The 27,092-nt window shown below is 35.6% G+C and overlaps 1 protein-coding gene across 1 annotated transcript in view; it reads left to right on the forward strand.

Moving 5' to 3' along the window:
* The window catches only part of COL4A5 (collagen type IV alpha 5 chain), a 256,931-nt gene that overhangs the window by 148,783 nt on the left and 81,056 nt on the right, over positions 1 to 27,092 (forward strand). The window contains exons 20-30 of the mRNA XM_004064693.4: positions 1,764 to 1,937; positions 2,267 to 2,350; positions 6,218 to 6,310; positions 7,707 to 7,777; positions 8,085 to 8,276; positions 9,429 to 9,597; positions 12,097 to 12,189; positions 12,586 to 12,690; positions 13,665 to 13,762; positions 17,437 to 17,587; positions 25,578 to 25,691. Coding sequence (XP_004064741.1) covers positions 1,764 to 1,937; positions 2,267 to 2,350; positions 6,218 to 6,310; positions 7,707 to 7,777; positions 8,085 to 8,276; positions 9,429 to 9,597; positions 12,097 to 12,189; positions 12,586 to 12,690; positions 13,665 to 13,762; positions 17,437 to 17,587; positions 25,578 to 25,691 — 1,344 coding nt within the window. The remainder of the gene's footprint in view (positions 1 to 1,763; positions 1,938 to 2,266; positions 2,351 to 6,217; positions 6,311 to 7,706; positions 7,778 to 8,084; positions 8,277 to 9,428; positions 9,598 to 12,096; positions 12,190 to 12,585; positions 12,691 to 13,664; positions 13,763 to 17,436; positions 17,588 to 25,577; positions 25,692 to 27,092) is intronic.

Raw genomic sequence — 27,092 nt, forward strand, 5'->3', positions numbered from 1 at the left:
ACACACCAATTGAAGAAAGAAAATGACTAAAAATCTCATATATAGTATAAGTTAAGATGGGGGCAAAATAAAGACAAATCTGGGTAAATAGAAAATAAAATATAAGGTGACAAGAAGAAATTAAAAATAAGTCAGTAACTCCAACAAATTTGAAAGAACTAAACACTGATTAAAAGACAGTGACTAAAATAAAATTGAAATTAAAAATACCTATATATAGTGCACAGTAGACATATCTAAAGCAAAGTGACAGATACAATCTGAAAATAATGCAGTATATATTGGGCAAATGCTATACGTAAAAAAGCTGGTTTAGCAATTCTAATATAGTATGAAATACAATTAAATTCAAAACTTGAAACTATAAAAATTCTAGAAGAAAATGCAGGAAAAACTTTTCTGGACATTGACCTAGGTAAAGATTTATGACTAAGACTTCAAAAGTAAATGTAACCAAAACAACAGTAGACAATTGGGACTTAATTAAACTAAAGAGCTTCTGCACAGCAAAAGAAACAATCAGTGGAGTAAATAGCCTACAGAGTGGGTGAAAATAATTGTAAACTGTGCATCTGGCAAAGGACTAATATCCAGAATCTATTAATATAAGGAACTTAGACAAATCAATAAGAGAAAAAAATAACCCCATTAAAAACTGGGCAAAAGACATGAACAGAACACTTCTTAAAATAAGACATATATGTGGCCAACAAACATGAAAAAATGCTTAACATCACTAATCAGCAAATAAATGCAAAGTAAAACCACAATGAGATACTAACACGTTAGAATGGCTATTATTAAAAAGTCATAAAATAACAGATTTGGGCAAGAAATAATTTCAGTTATTCAGAGACCATCTGATTATCTACCAGAAAGTTTTAAAAAATCCATTGACAAATTCCCAGAACTTAAAGAGAATATGTGTGCAAGATGGCCAGATCTGAGTAGCATACTTAATTTGCCTTCCTCTTCACCAGCAAACGTACAAGAGAAAAAAATACACTTCACAATAGTAATAGTATTAAAATTCACAGTAGTTATAAAACAAACCCATGAATAACCCCAACAATACATGTGTAAGACTTCTTTGCAGAATTTTGTAAATTATTATTAAATAATATAAAATTGCTAGATAAATAAATTTAATTATTACTTGATGTGAAAAGCCAATATAATAAACAGTTGATTCTACCAAAAAATAATCTTTAAATTCAAATTAATCCCATTCAGAATCCCAACCAGTTTTTGAAAATGAAACTGAAAAATTTATTTGGAAAAGTAAATTTGTAGATGGTTTTAAAAATGAACAAAGACGAGCGTATTTTCCTTAGCAGTTTTGAAAACATTATAAAGTCATAGTAACTAAAAAGTGTGTTAATGGTGCATGAATCACCAGTGTAACAGAAGAATGTCCGGAAACAGAGCCATGTTTATATGGTAACTTTGAAATACCTTTTTATCTTGCTAATGACTTTCCGGTATTTTTGAGATTATAAGAACAGATTGTCAAAGGATGGGGTTACTAGTAATTTCCAAAAGTAGTAAACCTACTTTAAATTATTATTTCCTACCCTCAAACTGTTACTTACATTCTTTGAAACTTTTCAACCTTTTTTTCAGACTTTTGAGTCTCATAGAAAAAAAATAACATAACCAGAATTATATGTTAAAGGACGATCTTATCATTATCTAATGTCTCAATGAGAACTAAAGTAACATCTCTAAGATGAAATCATTTTGATCACTTTTTTGAATCTTAGGGGCTGCAGTTATGGGTCCTCCTGGCCCTCCTGGATTTCCTGGAGAAAGGGGTCAGAAAGGTGATGAAGGACCACCTGGAATTTCCATTCCTGGACCTCCTGGACTTGATGGACAGCCTGGGGCTCCTGGGCTTCCAGGGCCTCCTGGCCCTGCTGGCCCTCACATCCCTCCTAGTAAGCTATATTTTTCTCCTATTAAGTTCTATTTTTGTTTTTGTTTATTTTGTTTATAAGTAACTCTAGCTAAAGGTTGGCCTCATTTGTTGCGTTTCTGATATCTAAGAAATTCTACCACTGCTTCTGCTTTTTGGGTTTTGGTAGTTCTTGGATGTTTACATTTGCTCTTCATATAGTATTTATCAGCAATGTTATATTTTCCTTTTGCTTATAGGTACTTTTATTTCTTCAGAGAATAGGTCTTTTTCTGGCTTGTCAGGCTTTCTTTTGTTTAATCTTCTGGATATTTCACAATTAGCTTGCTATCCTTTCTTTATCTTACTCAGGTGATGAGATATGTGAACCAGGCCCTCCAGGCCCCCCAGGATCTCCAGGTGATAAAGGACTCCAAGGAGAACAAGGAGTGAAAGGTTTGATCTCCAAACATATTCATTCCTTCATTTTCTTCATTCTTTCAAATCATCAGCAAAATCCCCTGTATCCTCCATCACACCTTAGCCACTGACTCCCATGGTCATACCCCAAGACCATCTCATTACCAATAGTGTTATACTTACATGACCTTGGTTTCATGCATCCCATTTTTTGGATCGCTCTCTTCTTTCTAGCTTACTACCTCTAGTAACCTGACTCCAGCAATACTCCAACCCCACTGAGACCTAGCAACTTTGACTAATGCTTAACTTTTTGATGTCCTTTCTTCCCTCTTAACCTTGCTTAAATTCCATTATCAATCACTGTAATCAATTCCATTCATAAATCCATGATTCCTTTGCCCTTCTCTCACTTCATTGCACTCACTTGGAACAAAAGCATAATCCAAATTTTCATGTTTTCTGAGCCTACACTTTCTCTTCTCTTTTCAAGTTTTAACAGTTCCTCCCCTATTCTTACCTTGCTTCCTACTTCACTGACCAATTAAAGCAATAACGAGAACTTTCACTGATTGCTACCACCATATTTACTTACCTACTTGCACCTGTGCCCATATAGTCTCCCTTCTTGCATATTACTGTTACTGCTCCTATCTAAAGCCAGTTCTTCTATTTATACAATAGATTCCATTTCCTCTTATTTCCCCAAGGATTTTTTTTTCCAGCAATTTTTGCCTCTCCCACACCACTAATTTTTCCCTCTCTATTCAGTCATTCCAAGGAGCATACAAATACGCTTTTTTCACCTATCTAAAAAAATGTAATCCTACATTCCCTGCCAGCTGTTTCTCTATTTTTCTATTCTCATTTGCAACAAAACTTCCTAAGAATTTTCTCCTCATTACCTCTAGATACTCTCCTCTTGTTTTCTCTTAAACATACTCCAATCAGGATTTCATCCCCTCTTCCCCCAACTCCCCACTGCCTACCACTCCACAAATGCTGGTCAGTCACCAGCAGTCTATATCCTACTAATCCAAATGTCAGGTCTGTCCTTTTTTTGCTTGCTTTTTGCCTTCTTTAAACATTTGCATCCCTTAGCTTTCAGTACATTTCCTGTTTTTTTTTTTTCATTCCTCTGTGGTGTACATATATGTGTGTGTGTGTGTGTATGTGTATCCATGTAATTACCATCTAAACCAAAATATAGAACATTTTCAGGACCCTGGAAGACTCTTGTGCTCCCTACTCAGTATCCCCCAAAGGTAATCACTATTTTATCCTCTGGCATATATTAATTTGCCTAATCTTGAACTTTGTGTACATGGAATTATACTGTATGAGCTCTTTTGTGCCTGGTTTCTTTAGCTAAATATAATATATGTGAGATATATCTATGTTCTTGTTTGTTGCAGTATTTTTCCACCATTCTTTGTTTTCCACTGCACATTACCTCAGTATTCTAATGTTGATGGACATTTGGTCTGGAGCTATTGTGAATAAAGCTGTCATAAATATTCTTGTACGTGTATTTTTTTATAGGACATAAACACTAATTTTTATTGGGGATATATCTGGAAATTGAATTGCTGGGTTATAGGTTAGTTGTAGGTTTTGTTTGATAGATATTACCAAACCATGTTCCAAAGTGATTTTCGTTTGCGTTTGCCTAATGACTTGATTATGAACTATTTTCTTACAGTTTTTATATTCTCTTTTGTAAAGTGCCTGTCTTTATCTTTAATTTGATTATTGGATATATGTATTAAAACTATCTTCTGTTTTGTTAACTTTTGTTTAACAAAAGTTACTAATTAAATGAAATCAAATTAATTAATTTCCTATTTTATCGTTAGTACTTTTTATGCACTGTTTTAGAAATCTTTACTTATCTCAGAGGCCTGATGATATTCCTCTGTGTTTTCTTCTAGACACTTTATTGTTTTACCTTTCACGTTTTGATCTTTCTTCAATTAATTTTTGTGTATAGTTTGGAGTAGGGATCAAAGTTCATTTTTCCCATATGGATGTCCAGTTGACTCAGTACTATAGAACAAAAGATCATCAATTACCCCAATGAATTGCATTAGCACTTTTTGTAGATCACATGACCATATGTGTGTAGGTCTGTTTCTGACTGCTCTATTCTGTTCTGTTGTTTCATTAGTCTCTCTTTGCACCAATACGATACTATCTTAATTACTGTGGCTTTATTGTAAGTCTTGGATATTCTAGGTTCTTTGCATTATTTTGTGTGCATCTTAGAATTATCTATCCAACTTTTAAGTTTAAAATGCTCCAAGGTTGAGTCCTTGTTCTTCTTTTCTATATAAACTCATTTATTCAGTCTTGTGACTGTTAATACCACCTAATTGCCCATGACTTCCAAATTTATGCCTTCTATCCAGATATAACTCTTTTCCTCTAGATTTGTGTATCCATTTGCCTAGTCAACATTTTGAACTTGACATCCTGATCAAACTGAAGTCTTGATTTCTGCCACCTCCTCCCCATAGTTGCTGCACTCACATCTTCAGCTTCTTACTTAAAAAGCAGGCCACTTTAGCCTTCTAGTTGCTCATGCTGAAAACCTTGGAGTCATCCTTGATTCCCCTCTTCTTTTGTATTTCATATATGATCCATGAGAACATCCCATTGGCTCTACTTTCAGATATGTCTATAATCTAACCGGTTCTGATCATTTTCATTGCAGTCACTCTGGAATGAGCTACCACCATCTCTCTCCTAGATCATTGCAACAGTAGCCACTTAAGTGGTTACCCTGTTTCCATCATTGCCTTTAGAGGCTATTAACATAGCAGCTAGAGTCATCCCTTAAAAACTTAAGTTATAACATGTTGCTTTTCTTTTTAAAATTTTCTACTAGATTCTCATTTCACTCACAGTAAAAACCACAGCCTTTATATTTCTTATATGCCTATATGCCATTCGTTATAAACTGTCAACTTTCTGACCTTGTTCCCCTCCCTCATTCTGCTCTAGCAATCTGGTCTGCTTGCTGTTCCTTGTATATACCAAACATGGCTATTCTTTCTGCTTGGGATGTTCTACACTCTTATGCACATGTCATGTCCTTTAAGTTTTGTCATATAACAACTTCTCAATCAAGTCTATCCTGACTACCCTATTTAAAATTGCAACCCCCCACCCTTCCCTGGCATACTCAATACCACTTATGTAGTTCTATTTTTTCCTATAAAAATAATATCTTTTAAAGCATATTAAATATTTAATGTATATTTAATTTTTTTAGACAGGGTCTTGCTCTGTTGCCCAATCTGGAGTGCAGTGGTGCAATCACAGCTCACTGCAGCCTCAATCTCCTAAGGCTCAAGCAATCCTCCCACTTTAGCCTCCTGGGTAGCTGGCGAGTACAGGCATGCACCACCATGCCTGGCTAATGTTTTTATTTTTTCTGTAGAGATGGGGTTTCGCCATGTTGGCCAGGCTGGTCTTGAACTCCTCACCTCAAGCTATCTGCCTGCCTCGGGCTCCCAAAGTGCTGGGATTACAGGCATGAGCTACTGCACTCTGCCTATACTTAATATTCTATTAAAATATTTCATATATACATTTTGATAATTCATTTCCTTTATTGATTATTATCCCTTTCCCCTGGTAGAGTGTGAGGCATGTAGACATGAATTTTTATCCATGACTTTTCTTTTGCTCACCAATGTAACACAAGCATCTGGAACAGTTCTTGGCACACAGTAAGCACTCAGTAATTTATTTGTCATAAATTGATTCAGGATATAGGCTTCTCCAATCACACCATTAAGTGGAAATGCTGTCCCTTAGTGCTAACATTTTTAGAACCTATCTATAGAAGGTATATGTACCCCTTTCAGTAAAATTTGTTTGTTATTATGATTTCACTAGGTGACAAAGGTGACACTTGCTTCAACTGCATTGGAACTGGTATTTCAGGGCCTCCAGGTCAACCTGGTTTGCCAGGTCTCCCAGGTCCTCCAGGTAAATTATGCCTCAGGGTAACCTTCTAAATATTTTTTGGCTAGATTTTGTTGAGCTTATACTTTTAGAATGTTACCAGTTTCTCATTTTATAACTAGTCACTCATATCTATAAAGAATTAAGTATGAAATGCCTCCATTTGTTATCAAATTAATTATGCTCTTGTTTCTAATACCTGAAGCTACCAACATATTCTATTAAAGCATTGTGACAATATAATTTCAGGAAATATATCTTCCCCATTTTCCATATGGAGAAGAAAATCACTTATACAGAGTCAGACTTCTTTCTTCCAGAATACTGGGAGAAAAGTTCATAATGCCTAGCCCCTGAGTATAGTTTCCAGTGGCAGAGATTCCAGTCACTGGGGATGTATCACATGTTGTTGTTCAGGAATAGGGGTTCTATTGGAGTTTGGCAATCAACTGCCAGTATTCCTCTCTCTCTATATATAACACATCTACCCCCCTTTCCAGTCAAAACTATATGTGATATCTGTCAGACCCTCAACTGTTTCATTTAATTGCCCCTTAGGTATCCCAGTATTCTCTTGAAATTACACTTTATGTTTGAGTCAGGGCTGAGAATAGACACCAGATCTCTTACCTTTCTGTCTAGTGAGTCTACTAAGGACACCAGTTCATTTGGAGGTTGGGAATACTTTCAACAAATCTTGTAGACATTATTGGACATTAATAATCTAGCCTTGTACCTCTAGTCTCATGGTTCTCAAACTTGAGAGTGCATCACCTGGAGGACTTATTGAAGCCCAGAATGCTGAGCCTCACTCTCAAAGTTTCTAATTCAGTAGACCTGGATGAAGGCTCAAGAATTAGCATTTCTAATTAGTAGCCAGGTGGTGATGATGCCACTCGTCCAGGGATCCATTTGGAGAACCACTGCTTTAGTAATGTTTCTTCTAGTCTTTGGGCTGCAAATGTTTCTCATAAACCAAATTTCAGGGAATGACAAACCAAAGAAAGGACTGGTAAGGATCTAGGAAAACTGCATAAGTCAGAACAAAGATATTCAAACCTTTTCATTATCTTTTTTCTCCCTTTGGCAATGGGAACATCATAGGAACCCAGGAAATGTTGTGCATAGTATTTGGCAGTTGCAGGGTCTGAGAAAGTCTGCTTTGGAGTTGAAAGTTTCTTAGGATACAATATTGTATGTAACATGAAATGTTAAATTTATTTTTTAAAAAGGATGATTATCTCATTTTGTGAACATAAAAGGAAAATACAAATGTGACTTAAATGGGATTGAATGGGGTTCTTATTTTAAAAACTTGACTTTCTGACTTGATGATTTCTGTATGAGCTTTGTCAGGAGTTCAAGCTCAAAGCTTACGTTATTGTGTGTGTGTGTGTTTGTTTGTGTGTGTGTGTGTTAGGATCTCTTGGTTTCCCTGGACAGAAAGGGGAAAAAGGACAAGCTGGTGCAACTGGTCCCAAAGGATTACCAGTAAGTTTTGAGTATATTATAAAACAAAAAGAAATAGAAGGAAGGCATTTTACACATTGATTTTCAATTATTCATATATATACACACATATACAATTTAATTTTTCCATTAAGTTGTACTTTGTTTGATTCCTTGACTCTTCCTGACTCACATGCCTCACTTGATTCAGCCCTTTGTACATTAAATGTTATTGGACGGGTTGAAGGGGTAAACTGGAGAGAAGAAAATGTTAGAAAAAAAGAAACTGATTTTCTTTTTCTCTTTCTTCTTTTTCCACTCTTTTTCTTTTTTTCCTTACTCATTTCAGGGCATTCCAGGAGCTCCAGGTGCTCCAGGCTTTCCTGGATCTAAAGGTGAACCTGGTGATATCCTCACTTTTCCAGGAATGAAGGGTGACAAAGGAGAGTTGGGTTCCCCTGGAGCTCCAGGGCTTCCTGGTTTACCTGGCACTCCTGGACAGGATGGATTGCCAGGGCTTCCTGGCCCGAAAGGAGAGCCTGTGAGTTGGTTTGATATTTTTGGTTTTGTGATGTTAAATTTTCACTTAGAAATGTTTTCTAAGTTAATTCAAAGGATGGGACTGATGCTGAGATAAACACCCAATCAATGCTTAAAACAATGTGACCATACAGTAATGGCACATTGTTACTGACTATATAGGGTTTCTGCACTACTCTTTTCTTTCACTTGTTTTGTAAACTTATTTTTCTAAACCCATTAATATTGAATAATATTTTCTATGAATAGGTGGGCAGGAGGTTAAGATGTTTATGAGACAGTATAAGGTTCCCCATCTCTTAACCCCCACATATCTTTCCTTGGGTTTACTTAAACCTCATGACTGGGCATGGTGGCTCACACCTGTAATCCCAGCACTTTGCGAGGCCGAGGTGGGCGGATCACCTGAGGTCAGGAGTTCGAGACCAGCCTGGCCAACATGGTGAAACCCTGTCTTTACTAAAAACACAAAAATTAGCCGGGCATGGTGGTGGGCGCCTGTAATCCCAGTTACTCGGGAGGCTGAGGCAGGAGAATCACTTGAACCCGGGAGGCGGAGGTTGCAGTGAGCCGAGATTGCACCACTGCACTCCACCCTGGGCAACAAGAGCAAAACTCCATCACAATAAATAAATAAATAAATAAATAAATAAATAAATAAACAAACAAACAAACCTCATAACCAGCAGTTTAACTTGTTTCTATATATATAGTAAGCTTAGAGAATAGTACAAGTAGATAGCCATGTTCAATGTGCCACAGAACTGAAAGATTTAACATAAATGAACAATCTTATTTTGTACATAACACACAGCCCAGGATATTTAGGTAGGAAGTGATATTTTATAATGTTATCTAGACTATAACCTTTCTGACTTACACTAAAATGTAAGCTGCATAAAGTCAGAGATTTTTGTGTATTTTTGTTTTCTGTTGTATCACCAGCACTTGACACATAGTAGGAGCCCAAAAATATTTGTTGGAGGAATGAGTAAGTGGAATGATCACACATACCATCTCATAATACCACTCACTTATATAGCTTTTAAGAAGAACTATTTATGGCTATATCCTTTCCCCAGTTGTATTCAGTACAAACCTACAGATAGTTGTTGTATCTATATGTTTCTGTATTAAACTTTTCCCTTTTTAGGGTGGAATTACTTTTAAGGGTGAAAGAGGTCCCCCTGGGAACCCAGGTTTACCAGGCCTCCCAGGGAATATAGGGCCTATGGGTCCCCCTGGTTTCGGCCCTCCAGGCCCAGTAGGTGAAAAAGGCATACAAGGTGTGGCAGGAAATCCAGGCCAGCCAGGAATACCAGGTAAGTTTACTGTGTTTTGTTTTAAACTTGGTGCTTAAAAACAGAAATTTATTATGTTTTGGCTACTCATGGCTTCCTTTCCCGAGAGGTGTGTTTCCCTGGCTGTTTATATTTGAACTCTTCAGAGCATCTTAGCGAGGGATCACAATGTTTTCTATAAGGGGGTTTCTTTTTAAATCTTTTCTAACTGTTTCATTGTTACTGTTAATTTTGCTCTTTTTAAGTACATGATACATAATGCAAAGTTTAATAAATAGTTATAACAGAAGCACACAGGTAGCTACCACACACATCAAAAAATAGAATGTTACCAGCATCCTAGAAACCCCTAACCTTTTCTCCCTGTCATTTCCTAATCACAATCCCCTTCCTCCTCTCTACTGTCTTGACTTTTACATAGTTTTCTTCCATTACCCCTCTGTTTTATGACCTCTGTATGCATTTTTAAACAGAGTATTTTAATTTCGTTTCTTTTTGAACTTCATGTTAAAGGAATCATAGGGTAAGTGTTTTTTATATTAACTTTTCGTGTGGCTATAGTGTATTCATTTTTATTGCTATATAGGATTTCATTGTATGTATGTTTATGTGTGTGTGTGTGTGTGTGTTACAGTTGATTGATCCATTCTATGGTTAATGGTTAATTGGGTTATTTACAGTTCAGGTCTATTATGAATAATGCTTCTGTATACAGTCATATAGATAGATAGCTAGGTAGATAGATAGATCCCTATATCTCCTTGTGTTCATGTGCTCACACTTCTCTAGGGCAAGAGTTGGCACACTACAGAACTACAGTCCATGGACCACATCCAGCCTACCACCTGTTATAAATAAAAGTTTTATGTGAACACTTCCACAACCATTCACTTTTGTCTGTGGTTGTTTTTGCACTACAACTGAAGAGTTGAGTAGTTGCTACAGAGACTGGATGGTCCACAAAGCCTAAAGTATTTACTCTGGTCCTTTACACAAAAGGCTTACCAATACCTGGGCTAGGGTATGTATTTAAGATTAGCATTTTCAAAGTGTAGGATAAGTGCATTTTCCACTTGACTGGATAATTACAAACTATATCCAGACCAATTGTACCAATTTTTACTACCACAAGCAGTGTTGAATATTTTATGTTGATTTACATCCTTGGAAACAATTTGTGTTGTCGGACTTTTACACTTTTCCCAATCTGTTGAGTGTGATATTTTGCATTTCTCTGATTAAAGTTTAGCACCTTTTCATGTGTTTATTGGTCATTTGAATTTGCTTTTGTGAAATGCCTAATCAAGTACTTTGACCAATTTTATATTGGATTATTTCTTTTTTTATTGATTTAGAGGAGTTCTTTATATATTCTGTGCATTAGTTCTTAGTTACCTATGTATTTTGCGAAAAGAAATCTTTACCTACTGTGGCTTGCCATTTTTACTCTTTGTTTGGTGTCTTCAATGAGCAGAAAACAACTTTCACATCATCAAAATTATCAATCTTTTCTCTCATGGTTAGTGTTTTTTGTGTCATGTTTAGGAAATCTTTTTTTTTCTTGAGCCAATTTCAAGTTCATGTTTCCATTAATAAGAAGCAGATATACTTGAACTTTGCACATGTAAAACCTAAATGTACCTATTAGCCAAAAAAATATTTTCCTTGTTTACTACAGTTTGATTTTTAACGCTCTTTTGGCCTACATTTTAAAAATACTTATATAGGTAACACCCTGTTTTAGGGGTTTCCAGAGAAACAGAACCAATAAAAAGGATGGACAGATGGGTAGATTAGATAGATAGATAGATAGATAGATGAGAGGTGATTTATTATGGGAATTGACTTACATGATTATGGAGGCTGAGAAGTCCCACAGTAGGTCACCTGTAAGTTGAAGAACTAGGGAAGCCAGTAGCTTGGCTCAGTCCTAGTCTGAATGCCTGAGAACCTCAGTGGCTGCTTAGTGCAAGTCCCAGAGTCTGAAAGCCAGAGAACCTGGAGTTGTGATGTCCAAGGATAGGAGAGGATGGGTGTACCAGTTTCAAAAGAGAGAGAGCAGAGAATTCACCTTTTTTTCTGCCTTTTTGTTGTATCCGGTCCCTCAGCTGATTGGATGGTACCCACACACATTGGGTGAGGGTGGATCATCCTTATTCGTTTCACTGATTCAAATGTCAGTTTCTTTCGGAAACAGCCTCACAGACATATCTAGAAATAATGCTTTACCAGCTATCTCAGTATCTCTTAATCTAGTCATGTTGAAACCTAAAATTAACCATTATACATCTTGAATCATGGAAGTCCTTAAGGCTGTCATATCCTTTTTCTTTTTGAAATTCTATCCTTCTGTTTTATATATTTCTTGAATATATAGTGGAAGATTGTTTTTCTTGTGAATTTTTGTTAGTTTATATTTTCAAAAGATTGCTGATAATTTTCTTTTTTGTTTTTAATTAAAAAGAGACCTTTAGTTGAGTAAATACTTATCATTTACCATTGATTTACTCTTGCTTTCAGGTCCTAAAGGGGATCCAGGTCAGACTATAACCCAGCCGGGGAAGCCTGGCTTGCCTGGTAACCCAGGCAGAGATGGTGATGTAGGTCTTCCAGGTATGTGAGGAATTTATTTCAAAGTAACTTCAACACCGATGGCTTTTTTTTTTTTTTTGACAGAGTTTCGCTCTGTCACCCATGCTGGAGTACAGTGGCGTGATGTTGGCTTGCTGCAGCAACCTCCTACTTCTGGGTTCAAGCAGTTCTCCCTGCCTCAGCCTCCCGAGTAGCTGGGATTACAGGTGCTCACCACCACGCCCAGTTAATTTTTGTATTTTTAGTAGAGACGGAGTTTCTCCACGTTGGCCAGGCTGGTCTCGAACTCCTGACCTCAGGTGACCCATCGCCTCAGCCTCCCAAAGTGCTGGGATTACAGGAGTGAGCCACTGCACCTGGCCCTGATGGCTTCTTTCTTTGAACGTTTTCCTTTCAATAACTGCTGTTTCTCCATAGGTGACCCTGGACTCCCAGGGCAACCAGGCTTGCCAGGGATACCTGGTAGCAAAGGAGAACCAGGTATCCCTGGAATTGGGCTTCCTGGACCACCTGGTCCCAAAGGTATGTTGAAATGGGTAGCAGGCAGAGTAGGTTACAAGTTTAGCATGATGTTATTCTCTCATAAAATTCATTCAACAAATAAAATATATTAATTGCACCTTTTTTCTCTGTGCTATAAAGAATGTAAATAAAAAATCACAATGTATTTTCACTGTAAGTTCATTATCTTTATCTAAAACAGTCCAGACAAGAAAATATCTACGTTTTAGATATGCAGAAGTGATATATAAGCTTAAAAATCACAGGAATTATTGTGTTTTGTGTTCACCATAGTATTTTCAGGGTTTAGAACAGTTCCTAACACATAGTGTGCACTTGATATTTATTGAGTTAAAGGATTTTTTAAGCAGAAAACAGACTTATTGCACATGTGTAGCCAAGTAATGTTTTATGCTAAATAATATTTTCTTGATTTATTGAAATTTTTAGGGCTTATGCTTCAGTTCTGCTTTATTCCTCACAGAATTTATTCTCACAAATGGCAAGAGCACACAGTGGTCTGAGGACAGTTCTTAAATATATCTTTACTCATTTATACAAAATGCTTTCAAAAGTATCAGGTTTGATTTTATGTGCGTATGTATCTATAATATCTGCAGTTATTTTTAGTTCATTTCCAAAATTATATGGTAGGCCCTTTGTCATACTACATCCAGATATAAGCAGAAGAAAAGTTCTTGGGCATTTTTGTGTGGGATTCATTCCTTACAATTTAGTTCTATCTTATTATATAATAGCCCTCATTTTCTTCAGAAAAGCATATGTTCCACATACATTAGCTCTATGTGAAAATAAAAGGAATGTAAGATGATTGAGAGGATTGTAAGGCTTAATCCTAAGTAGTAGAATGTCATTGTGCTTTTGACATCTTACTGTTGTCACTAAGCATGAGTAGAATGTGGGTTTGGGAATTTGAATATCTTTCTTAAAGTGCCTTTCCTTTGGTGGTTAAAAAATGACTTATCATTTTACAGGCTTTCCTGGAATTCCAGGACCTCCAGGAGCACCTGGGACACCTGGAAGAATTGGTCTAGAAGGCCCTCCTGGGCCACCTGGCTTTCCAGGACCAAAGGTCTGGGACATTTTTCTTTATTCCTTCTCATTTTCTTATCTTTCCCACCTTCCTTATTTCTAGCTCTCTATTTTGACTCAGATATCATCCCAAGCCCCAAGTCTTTACTATAAATATATAGATAACTTATTATATTTCCGTTAAAAAAATATTTAACCCCAAATCATCTTTAATAGTCCAAGGTCACATTTGGAGCAAAAAAAAAAAAAAAACAACCTAATTTCTGTACCTACTTTTGAGTGCCCAGTTCTTTGATTAGAGAATACAGGCATACCTTGGAGATATTGCAGGTTTAGTTCCAGACCACCACAATAAAGTGAATATCAAAATAAAGTGAATCACACAATTTTTTTTGTTTCCCAGTACATATAAAGGTTATGTTTACACTATTCTGTAGTCTTTGAAGTGTGCGATAGCATTAGGTCTAAAAAAACCATATGCATACCTTAATTAAAAATACTTTATTGCTAAAAAATTTTAGCAATCATCTAAGCTTGCAGCAAGTTATAATCTTTATGCTGGGGGAGGGTTTTGACTCAATATTGATGGCTGCCCACTGATCAGGGTGATGGTTGCTGAAGGTTAGGTGGCTGTGGCCATTTTTTTAAATAAGGCAACAATGAAGTTTGCCACATCAATTGACTCTTCCTTTCAGAAAAGATTTCTCTGCAGCATGTGGTGCTGTTTGATGGTATTTTACCCACAGTAGAACCTCTTTCAAAATTGGAGTGAGTCTTCTCAGACCCTGCTGCTGCTTTATCAACTAAGTTTATATAATATTCTAAGTCCTTTAGTGTCATTTCAACACTGTTCCCAGCATCTTCACCAGGGTAGATTCCATCTCTAGAAATCACTTTTGCTCATAAGAAGCAACTGCTCATCTGTTCTACTTTTATTATAAGATTGCAGCAATTCATTCACATCTTCAGTCTCTACTTATAATTGTTGTTCTCTTGCTACTTCCACCACATTTGCAGTTACTTACTCCATTGAAGTCTTGAAACCCTCAAAGTCATCTGTGAGAGTTAGAATTAACTTCTTCCAAACTCCTGTTAATATTGATGTTTTGACCTCTTGTTATGAATCCTGAATTTTCTTCGTGACATCTAGAATGAAACCCTTTTCAGAAGGTTTCCAATTTGTTTTGCCAGATCCATAAGAAGAATCACTATTTATGACAGCTATACATTACACAATGTGTTTCTTAAATAATAAGACTTGAAAATTAAAATTACTCTTTGATCCATGGGCTGCAGAATGGGTATTGTGTTAGCAGGCATGAAAAGAACATTAATCTCTTTGTACATCACCATCAGAGCTCTTGGGTGACTAGGTGCATTGTAAATGAGCAGTAAAATTTTGAAAGGAATCTTTTCTTCTGAGGAGTAGGTCTCAACAGTGGGCTTAAAATAGCCAGTACACTATGCTTTAAATACATCTGCTGTCATCCAGGCTTTATTGTTCCACTTATAGAGCACAGGCAGAGTAGATATACCATAATTCGTAAGGCCCTAGAATTTTTAGAATGGTACATAAGCATTGGTTTCAACTTAAAGTCAGCAGCTGCATTAGTCCCTAAAAATAGAGTCAGCCTGCCCTTTGAAGCTTTGAAACCAGTAATTTACTTATTTTCTCTAGCTATGAAAGTCCTATGAGCATTTTATTCCAATAGAAGGCTGTTTCATCAACATGGAAAATGTTGTTTAGTGTAGTCACTTTCATCAATGATCTTAGCTAGAACTTGCTGCAGCTTCTATGTCAACACTTGCTGCTTCACCTTGCACTTTTATGATGTGGAGACAGCTTCTTCCCTTAAACCTCACGAACCAGCTTCTGCTAGCTTCCAACTTTTCTTCTGCAGCTTCTTCACCTCTCAGTCTTCAGATAATTGAAGTTAGGGCCTTGCTCTGGATTAGGTTTTTGCTTAAGGGAATGTTATGGCTGGTTTGATCTTCTGTCCAGATCACTCAAACTTTCTCCATATCAGCAATAGGGCTGTTTTACTTTCTTCTCATTCGTGTGTTCACTGGAGTAGCACTTTTAATTTCCTTAAAGAACTTTTCCTTCACATTCACAACTTGGCTAACTGTTTAGTGCAAGAGACCTAGCCTTCAACCTACCTTAGCTTTTGACATGCCTTCCTCACTAAGTTTAATTATTTCCAGCTTTTGATTTTAAGTGAGAGACATGTGACTCTTTCTTTCACTTGAACACTTAGAGGCCATTGTTGTGTTATTAATTGGCCTAATTTCAATATTGTTATGTCTCAAGGAATAGAAAGACCTGTGGAGAGGGAGAGAGATGCGGGGAAAATGGCTGATCAGTGGAGCAGTCAGACATTTACAACATTTTTTTATTAAGTTCACCATCTTATACAGGCACAGTATATGGTACCCCAAAACAATTATATGGTAACATCAGTGATCACATATCACCATAACAGATATAATAATAATTAAAAAGTTTGGAATATTGTGACAATTACCAAAATGTGACACAGAGACAAAAAGTGAGCACATGCTATAGGAAAAATTGCGCTGATAGACCTGCTCAATGTAGGGTTGCCACATACCTTCAATTTGTAAAAAGTGCAGTGTCTGCACAGCACAACAAAATGATGCACAATAAAATAAGGTATGCCTGTACGATGGTCCGCTCCCTCCGTGCATCTCTATAGAGTCATCATCCCATGTCATCTCTGTTCATGCCTGTGTGATGATTGGTTGAAATGGTGTTGAATATCATTTCCAGGCCTTCTATACTGTTGTCCTCTGTCCCAATTCCATTACAGATACATAATGCAAATCACTGCAATTGACTTAGTAATACTAATAATAAATAATACTGTGTTTCAGTTACTTTTCATTCCTTTTGTTATTTCTTATCTAATGTTAAGCTTTCCTGAGTCAACCTTCAGCAAAGAGCTGCTGTGGCATGTAATTACTGTGACTATTCCTATATATTTTATCTCTGCGTCATTGATTTAAACCTCCTGTGTTTTGTAATTATTACTTATTTTTCATGGGAAAAACAGTTAACCCGTGACACCAGTTCTCATGAGAAAATCACTTCTCTATTGGTTGATTCTCTTTATTATGAACATTTTCAAATGAAAATAAAAGTAAAATGAATAATACAATGAGCTTTCACATATCCATCACCCAGATTCAAAATTATTATGATTTTACAACATTTGCTTCATCTAGTCCTTTTTACTTTGCTTAAATATTTTACCCAAATCTCAACACAGTATCATTTCACTTATAAATGCATCAGCACTCATCTCTAAATAAATTGACATTTTATACAAAAACCACAATGTTATTATCATACTTAGTAAAATTAAAAATAATTGTTTAGTATTATCTAATACTCAGCCTATAATCATATTTCCCTACAGGGGTAGTCTGTTCTTTAATCTCATGCTCTCTCAGTTTTTTTTTTATCCTGAAACCAGTCCAAATCATCTAATTTGTTTTACTAAACCCTGTTTCCCATCCTTCCATATGTTTTCTCCAACATACCAATTACTTTTTATTTAATTATCTTCTCCTCTCCCCCCATGGAAGGAAAAGTATTGTCTTGTATTTTCGGCATTAAATTCTCTGTGGCAAACAATAAGGACAGAAAAGTCATGGGAGTTTTTGTTGTGTTTTGTCATGTGTATGCTCAAGGGTGAACCAGGATTTGCATTACCTGGGCCACCTGGGCCACCAGGACTTCCAGGTTTCAAAGGAACACTTGGTCCAAAAGGTGATCGTGGTTTCCCAGGACCTCCAGGTCCTCCAGGACGCACTGGCTTAGATGGGCTCCCTGGACCAAAAGGTATGGAGGCTGTCACTGCATCTCAACTTGCTTTTAACTTTTATAGAAATTGACACCTTTGGGAAAGTTTATGGGTGATAAGCCCAATTAACTGGAAACCCCATGCTGCCATTCTGTTACTGCTACACATTTTTTTCAATCCTTCATTGATTATTTTTGTCTTTTATTTCATTGAATAGATAATAAAATCATGGCCCGGCACGGTGGCTCACGCCTGTAATCCCAGAACTTTGGGAGGCCAAGGTGGGCGGATCACCTGAGGTCTGGAGTTCAAGACCCTCCTGGCCAACATGGCGAAACCCCGTCTCTACCAAAAATACAAAAATTAGCTGGGCATGGTGGCACATGTTTGTAATCCCAGCTACTTGGGAGGCTGAGGCAGGAGAATCACTTGAACTTGGGAGGTGAAGGTTGCAGTAAGCCACTCCAGCCTGGGCGACAGAGTGAGACTTTGTCTCAAAAAAAAAAAAATACAATCATATATGTTATAAAAGTAACACTGAGAAGTCTTCCTTCCAGCCCATCTTCATCCACTTTGTTCCTCTCCATCCTCCTGCGTAACTATTTTTTATTTTCCTTTCTTCCCCCCACCCTCCCCCCACACCCCAAGACAGAGTCTTGCTCTGTCTCCCAGGCTGGAGTGCAATGGCGTGATCTTGGCTCACTGCAACCTCCACCTCCCAGGTTCAAGCAACTCTCCTGCCTCAGCCTCCTGAGTAGCTAGGATTACAGATGCATGCCACCAGGCCCGGCTAATTTTTGTATTTTTAGTAGAGACAGGGTTTCACCATGTTGGCCAGGCTGGTCTCGAACTCCTAACCTCGTGATCCGCCCGCCTCGGCCTCCCAAAGTGTTGGGATCCTTCTGGTGTTTCTTATATAAATACCAGCCAAGAATTTATTTTATTTTCTCTGTTCTTAAAGGAGAAGGTATTTTCTTTTGACTTTATTTGCACTTTATTTTTTTACTGAAATTTGTATCCTGAAGATCACTCCATATCAGTAGACAGAGATCTTGACTTTTTGAAAATAGGTGCCTAGTGTTAAATTGCATGGATATACCATAGTTCATCCCAGTTGCTAGTTGCTAGATTGGATTTTTGCCAATCATTTATTACAAATAATGCCATAGTGAATAATCTTTCATGCATATTATTTCAGATGTGTTCAGGTATAATAGTAAAATAAAGTGATGAAAAAGGATTTTCTGAATTAAAGGGTAAATGCATCTCTGGATATTGTCAGATTCCTCTCAATTTGCACCATTTACACTCCACCCACAATGTATGAGTGTGTTTCCCCACAGCCTTGATAAGTGAGTATGCTGACAAACTCTTGGATTTTTGCTAACCTGATGAAGTAAGTAGGTTTCTAAGTATATTTTTAAACATTTTATTGTGAAAAAGTTTTAAGTACTGTGAAAAATAATAGTACAGTTAACAGCTGTATATCTACCACCCAGATTCTACAATGAACCTTTTATCTCCCTGCCAACGTTTTGTTTTTTAAAATTTTAAATATAATAAAGTAGAACTTTATTGGGACTACTATATACCCATCACTGATATTTTACTGTCAACATTTTACTATATGTGCTTTGTCACATATCTATCCATCCCTGCCTCCATCCATTCATCTATTTTTGATGCATATCAAAATAAATTACAACAACAATATACTTCTCTCTAAATACTTCAGCATGCATACCATAACTAAAATTCCATAGCTGTATGTTACTTTTCTTCTGATATGTAATTCACATTAAAGGAGATGCATAAATCTTAAGGGTACATTTACTGGATTTTGACAAATGCATACACTTGTATAACACAAAATGTTTATCAAGATATTGTTTTAGAAATTTTCCTTATGCCCCTTTCCAGTCAGTCCCTATCCCATCATCCACAGTGGCAACTATACTGTTGATTTTTTCATCATAAGTTATTTCGCCTGTTAACTCCTTATAAATGGAACTCCTTATAAATGGAAACATACGGTATGTACTTTCTTTCTAAGGCTTCTTTCACTCAACATAATGTTTTGGAGATCCATCCATGTTGTTGTGTTTATCAATAGTTCTTTTCTTTCAGTGAAATCATTGAGTATTTTATTATGTGACTGTATCATGGATACCTGGGTTGTGTCAAGTTTTTGGCTACTATGAGTGAAGCTGTTAAAGACATTTTTTACAGTTCTTTTTTATGGATATGTGATTTCATTTTGCTTCAATAAACAACTAAGAGCAGATTTGTTGGATCATAAGTGGATGCTTAGTTGTACTAGAAACTACTAGACCTTTTTCCAAAATGGTGATACCATTTTAAATTTACACCAAAGTGGTTCAGAAATTTGCATTGTTCCACATTTTCTCAAATTTTGGAATGTTGGTAGGTGTGTGGTAGCATCATATTGTGATTTTAATTTACATTTCCCTGATGACTAATGATGTTGAGTTCTTTTTTATGTACTTGTGAGCTACTTACATATTCAAATATTTTGTCTATTTTGAAAGATGGTTTGTTTCTCACTTTATTATTAAGTTGGAAGTGTTATTTCTATGTCCTGCATACTGGCCCTTTCCTAGATATATATTTATTAGCATTTTAGCCCTGGCTGGCTGACCGGTTCATTTCCTTACTGTATTTTGATGGATAAAAGTTTTAATTTTATTGAAGTTTCATTTATCAGTTTTTTCTTATATAGTTATAATTTTCTGTGTCTTGTCTAAGAAACATTTGCCTGCCCCAAAGTTGCCAAGGTATTCTATGTTTTATTTTATAAGCTTTATAGTTTTAGTTTCTGTGTTTAAAACTATTACACATGTCAAATAATTTTTGTTCATCATCATTTGTTTAAAATAACCCCCTCTCTATTGGATTACTTTGGGATCTGTGTCAGATCAAATAATAATGTATGTGTTGATCTACTTCTGTGCTGTCAATCCTGTTTTATTTATTTATTTTGCTGTCATTAAGCCAGTACCACACTGTTTATATTACTGTAGCTTTATAGTAAGACTCGAAGTCAGGTAATGTAACCCACCAACTTTGTTCTTAAAAAAAAAAAAACACATTTCTTTGGCTATATTAGGTCCTTTGCCTTTACTCTCAGAGTGGTTTAAATTGTATGTCTCTTACTATGAGTGAGATTGGCCATCCTTTTATGTGTTAAGGACCATATTTTTTTTTCTTGTTAACTGCCAATATCCTTTACCCACTTCTCTGTTGTTTCTTCTACTCCCTTGATTTTGAGTTATCTAATAATGAGAAGGAATAGAATTAGTAAAGCTGACTTGCATTTTTTTTCCTTTGATTTGCAAGGAACCCAACTTCCGTCGTCAATGTTTTGGCTCCTAGTGAACAATCTGAACAGGGCCATGCTTCTGGAACATGTTGGATTGATTTCTATTAAAGCAGTAAGACAGCCCAATCCAATTTTAACCAGGCTAGATTGTATTCTGCCAGCAAAAGCCCCAGACTAGCCCAATACAAACTCTTCTTAGATAAGCTCTTAAAAAAATACCTTTCTGTTTTTGACTAAACAATTCAGGCCAGCTGTAAACTGTAACACTCAAAGTTACAAGTTGTGTTTCCCACCAGTTATCTCCCCTAGCTGTAGACCTGTAACAACAAAAATTGCAGATAAAGATATTTGAAATATGTGGCAAACAGTCTTCCTGTGGAAGTTACCCACTTACTGTATTTTGTTTATATATATTCTTGAGACACAGTGGTAGTGAAGAAATCCATTGAAGGCTATTTAAACATGAATTTAACAGGTATTTGCCTAATCTTTGGAAGGAAATTAGGATATGGCATTCCCATATCCTCACAGGAGTAATTCTCAATTATTAAAAGCCGAGTACAGTTCTTTAGGTGCTAGAAAAATAAGTGTTTGGGATATTCTGCCATGTAACTCCTTCATTCTTCAAACATTTATTATGTTCTATGCCAGCTAGTACCTGAATCACTAGAAGCTCAAATGCATAGTTTCTGATCTTGAAGATCTCAAGGATTGCCCTCTACTGTGAGAAAATCTAGGTAGCATCACCATGAAAGTGATTATCTCAATGGGAACTTCTATGAACATGTATCACTAATATTTTGGATCAGTAGACTACACTCAAAACTCAGCAAGCAGATCACAATAAAAGTTCACCTACCAAACACACACCACACACCAATGAATGGGTATTAGAACTCAGTTACTAAACTGTAGGAAAGGTTGATGCAACACTCTCAAAACAATGTAGTGACCAATAATAAATTAATAAGGCTAATACTCATCATGATATATCTATGTGAGGAAGAAAATGTGCTTAAGGTTGAACGTTAGAATCAGATTATACAAAAGAGAAAAAAAGATGATTTTGGAAGCATTCAGTTTACCTCATATATTACTTTTGTTCAGGGCCTTATCTAAGGTACCTGGAGAGGTTTTATATAGATGGTGACAGTTGAATTTAGACTTAAGGGAAAGGTGTTCCAGGCAGCAAGAACAACATCCAAAGGTATTATTGTGACAAATATTGTGTGCTTGGAAATGTTGAAAGAAATACAAAAGTATATAATTTATGCTAACAACAAATCTATATCAAGCAAATATGACAAACAACTGCATGCCCATACATTTGACAACTTAGATTAAATGGACTAATTTCTTGAAAGACATAAATTGTTGAAGCTCACTAAAGAAGAAATAGGTAATCCAGGAATCTATTTTTTTAAAAATTGAGTTGTAGTTAGAAACCCACCAACAAAGAAAACTACAAATCCAGATGGCATCACTGGTAAATTCTAACAAACATTTAAAGAAGCAGTAACACCAGTTCTACACAATCTCTTCCCAAAAACAGAAGTAGAGGGATCACCTTCCAACCATTACATAAGGCCAGCGTTACTTTGATATCAAAGCCAAGCAAAGACATATGAGAAAAGAAAGCTGTAGACCAATATCTCTCATGAACATAGACATAAAAATCCTCAAGAAAATATTGGCAAATCAAATCTAGCAATATATGAAAAGGATAATACACTACAATCAAGTGAGGCTTATCTTTAGAATACGGGCTGGTTTGACATTTTAAAATCAATGTAATTTGCCATATCAACAGAGTAAAGAAGAAAAACTATATTATAATCTCAGTAAATCCTGAAAATTATTTGATAAGTTTCAATATTAATTCCTGGAAAAATAGTCTCAGAAAATTAGGAATAAAAGGGAACTTCCTTAGCATGATAAAGACATTTACAAAATCTTGATCCATTATGTTTAGTGGTGAAAGACTGAATACTTTTCCCCAAAGTTATGTAACACAAAGATGTTATTTGTTACCATCTTTGATGGTATGAAAAGGTTCAATATTGTATTGGAAGTCCTAGCCAATGTTATAAGACAAGCAAAATAAATGAAGGGCATACAGATTGGAAAGGAAGAAATAAAACTCCCTATATTCATAGATGACATGGTTTTATACTTAGAAAACCCTAATAAATCTACAAAAATTTACTAGAACTAAAAGGTGAATTTCGTAGGATCATAGGACAAAGCAAATATCTAAGAATAAATTATGTTTTTATATACTATCAATGAACAACTAGAAATAAAAATTAAGCAAAAACAGTAAAATTTACAATAGCATCAAATGACATGAAGTGCTTAGGTATGCATAGGTCTAACAAAAATGTGCAGGCTTTGTATGTGGAAAATTATAAAACACTGTTGACAGAAATCAGATACCTAAATAAATGGAATGGTATATTGTGTTCATGGATATTGTTAAGATATCAGTTTTCTCCAAATCAATCCATAGATTGAAAATATTCTCAAGGAGAACACACAATTTTTCTTCTAAAATTTACATGGAAAAACAAATGACCTCGAATAGCCAAAACAATTTTGAGAAAGAAGTACAAAGTTGGACAATTCATAGTACTTGATGTTAAGACTTAAAATAAAGCTACAATAGTTAAAATAGTGTGGTATATGTGAAATATAGACTAATAGATCATTGTAACATAATAGAGAGTCTAGAAATACACCCACATATTTAATTTTTGACAAAGTTGCTAAGGCAATCTCAACAGAAAGGTAAGTCTTTTCAACAAATGTTGCTAAAATATAAAGCAATTGGACATCCATATGCAAAAAAATACATAAACAAACCAACATAACAAACCTCTACCTGCACTTCCTACCTTGCACAAAATTTAACTCCCAATGGATCACAGACCTAAATGTAAAACCTAACATTATCAAACTTCTAGAACAGAAGCAGGCAAACTTTTTCTGCAAAGAGCTAGAGAGTAAATATTTTAGTCTTTATGGGCTACATATATGGTCTCTGTCACATATTCTTTTTTAAACAACCGTCTAAAAGTGTAAAAACCATTCTTAGCATGTAGGCAGCACAAAAAGAGGCCTATAGGCCATATTTAGCCATGGGAAGTACTTTGTCATCCCTTGTTTTAGATGAAAAAGCATAAGAGAAAACTCTGTGATCAGATGTTAGGCAAAAACTTGTTAGAATACTAAAAAGACAATTCATAAAAGAAAAATTGGATATATTGGACTTTATTAAAATTAACTGTATTTTCATATCATATATCTGACAAAGGACTTATAAGCAGAATATATAATGAACTCTCAAAACTCAATAAGAAAACAAACAACCAACTTTTAAAATATAGTTGGAAAAATGAGCAATTTGAGTAGATACCTTACCAAAGAAGACACCCAAATGTCTAATAAGCACATGTAAAGATGCTCAGTATAATTTATCATCTGGGAAATGCAAGTTAAAACCACAATGGGATACCACTTCATAAATATTAGAATTGGCCTTTTTTCAAAAAGGATAACTGACAATAAGTGCTGCTAAGGATGCAGAGTAACTCGAACTCTCATACATTGCTAGTTAATACACAAAATGGTGCAGCCACTTTGAAAAACAGTTTGACAATTTCTTATATAGTTAAACATTGTCTTCGCACATGACACAGCAATTCTACTCCCAAGAAAAATGTGAAGCTTCACATAGAAACCCGTAGAACAGTGTTCATAGCAGCTTAATTCATAATCACCAATAATTGTAAACACCCCAAATGTGCCTCAAATTGCAAAAAGATTAACAAAATGTACATATTCATCTGATAGACTAATAACCAGCAGTAAAAAGTAACTACTGATACACATAACAACATGGGTGAATCTCAAATGCATTGTATTAAGTGAAAGAAGACATATTCAAAAGGCTACATACTATATGATTGCATTTGTATGACATTCTGGGAAAGAAAAATCTGTAAGACATAAAATAAATCAGTGGTTGCCAGGTAATTGGGATGTGGGGACGAGTTGACTACAGCGCACAGGGGCTTTTTTGGGTTTATGAAAATGTTCTATGTCTTGATTTTAGTGGTGGTTATATGACTACATACCTTTGTCAAAACTCATCAAAGTGTACACTAAAAAGACAGAATTTTAGTACATGTAAAAATTGTTTAAAGTGGGAGTGACAAAGGGACAGACAGAAGATGGAGAGATGGACAGTTAAGTTTCTAATGTCAAAGAGATGTTTTACTAATGAAGGGAGAAGCTTGAACATGTTTATAAGCCATGGCCCTGAGTTAGTAAAAAGGAAAATGTTGAAGTTATCTATCTTAAAATATAGGTAACTTGAAAATATATTTTAAACTTATGAATATATAACTGTCCACAATGAGTTACAAGTAGAAGGAATATGTGGTTTGTAATCTTTTGTACTTTCTTGTGAAGTTGATTTAAGTATTGAAGTAGTGATCAGCATATGTTAAATTATAAGGCTGTAACTATTAATGGATTCCCTATCCTTTGCTCTTGATACTTATGTGTACTTTTCTTGCTGAATGAATGCCCAGTTTTTCAAGATTCTTGCTTAATATGATATGATTCCCAAGGACTAGTGACTCAGGTGTTGCTTTTAATATTTAAACTGTATTTATTTCTTAAAGGTGATGTTGGACCAAATGGACAACCTGGACCAATGGGACCTCCTGGGCTGCCAGGAATAGGTGTTCAGGGACCACCAGGACCACCAGGGATTCCTGGGCCAATAGGTCAACCTGGTAAGATTAAATGTGCATTTTGTAGCACTCATAATATATACATTGGTTAGCTCATCAATAAAGTGAAACCTACAAAACAGTCTTCCAGAAGCTGACTTAAAAGGCAATGTATCTACGTGTGTGATTTTATAAAAGTGGAAAAGTACAAGCCACAGCATAAAAGCTACTTTAATCCCTGATATTTCCCTTCTGAGTTCATCTAAAATTGATGTATTTCCAATAATACAATTGCAGTGTATTATTGATATGTAATTGTTGAGTTAGACATAGTTTTGGAAGCAGAGGCCTAGAAACTTCTAGTGCTGATCATTTCAGATCTGAGTAGCGGTACAGCATTCATAGACCTTTGTGGAACCTCCTGACATTTCTTAGCACATGAGAACTAGAATTAGGGTTCAGCAAAACTTTCTGTAAAAGTGTATTTTAGGCATTCCCATTTTCTTTTTTTTTTCAGTAAGTGAGTTATTTTCCCTTTTTGCCCCTAAAATAGCAATCATTTTGCAATTCATCAGCACTCCAAATCTTTACTTTTAATATTTTATATTGGATACTCAAAAAGGTCTTTTGTCAACACGTAACCTAATGGGTTTGCCTCTATAGATAGGAAATCATATGGTTCCTCTAAATTTGTGTGAAAGCATATTGAGTTTCTGGATTCTGAGCTGTCTGGTGATGTGAATTCTCATTATGTTAATCTAGGTAAGTACAGTAAAGGCCACCTTGGGGCCATCATTATGTTATTGCAAAATACCATAATTTATGAAATTAAAACAAATATGAAATATTTAATTGTTCCTTAATTCACATGAATACATCTGAAGGCTTAAACACAGAGTTCAGATGTGCATACATTTATCTGAAGCAATGGCTATATGTTTCCTGACCTTAAATGGCAGTAGATATTTTGTTATTATTCTAAAAATTTAGAAACTCGGGTTAACAATATAAAAAGCTTGTAAATGTTATTTTCATTATGTACTATTTTACAATTGATTATATGGCACATTATACCTTTTTATGGTCCCTGACATGTCACTACTGATTTAAAACTAAGAAAACTTAGAGTGTTGCTTTGAACTAGGTTGTTACAAAATAGCTGCTTTATCACTTATGGAAAAAACATTCTGTCCAACTAACAAAGCAGAGGGATCTTCAGGAAAAAGCACTTATTTTTAGGTTTGACCTGCTGTTTTGTTTTTTTTTTGTTGTTGTTGTTTTTGTTTTGTTTTGTTTTGAGACAGAGTTTCACTCTTGTTGCCCAGGCTGGAGTGCAATGCTGCAGTCTCAGCTCACTGCAACCTCCACCTCCTGGGCTCAAACGATTCTCCTGCCTCAGCCTCCGGAGTAGCCAGGATTACATGCATGCACCACCACCCCCGGCTAATTTTTGTATTTTTAGTA

Source organism: Gorilla gorilla, chromosome X, assembly GCF_029281585.2.
Source record: "Gorilla gorilla gorilla isolate KB3781 chromosome X, NHGRI_mGorGor1-v2.1_pri, whole genome shotgun sequence".
Taxonomy (NCBI): Eukaryota; Metazoa; Chordata; class Mammalia; order Primates; family Hominidae; genus Gorilla; species Gorilla gorilla.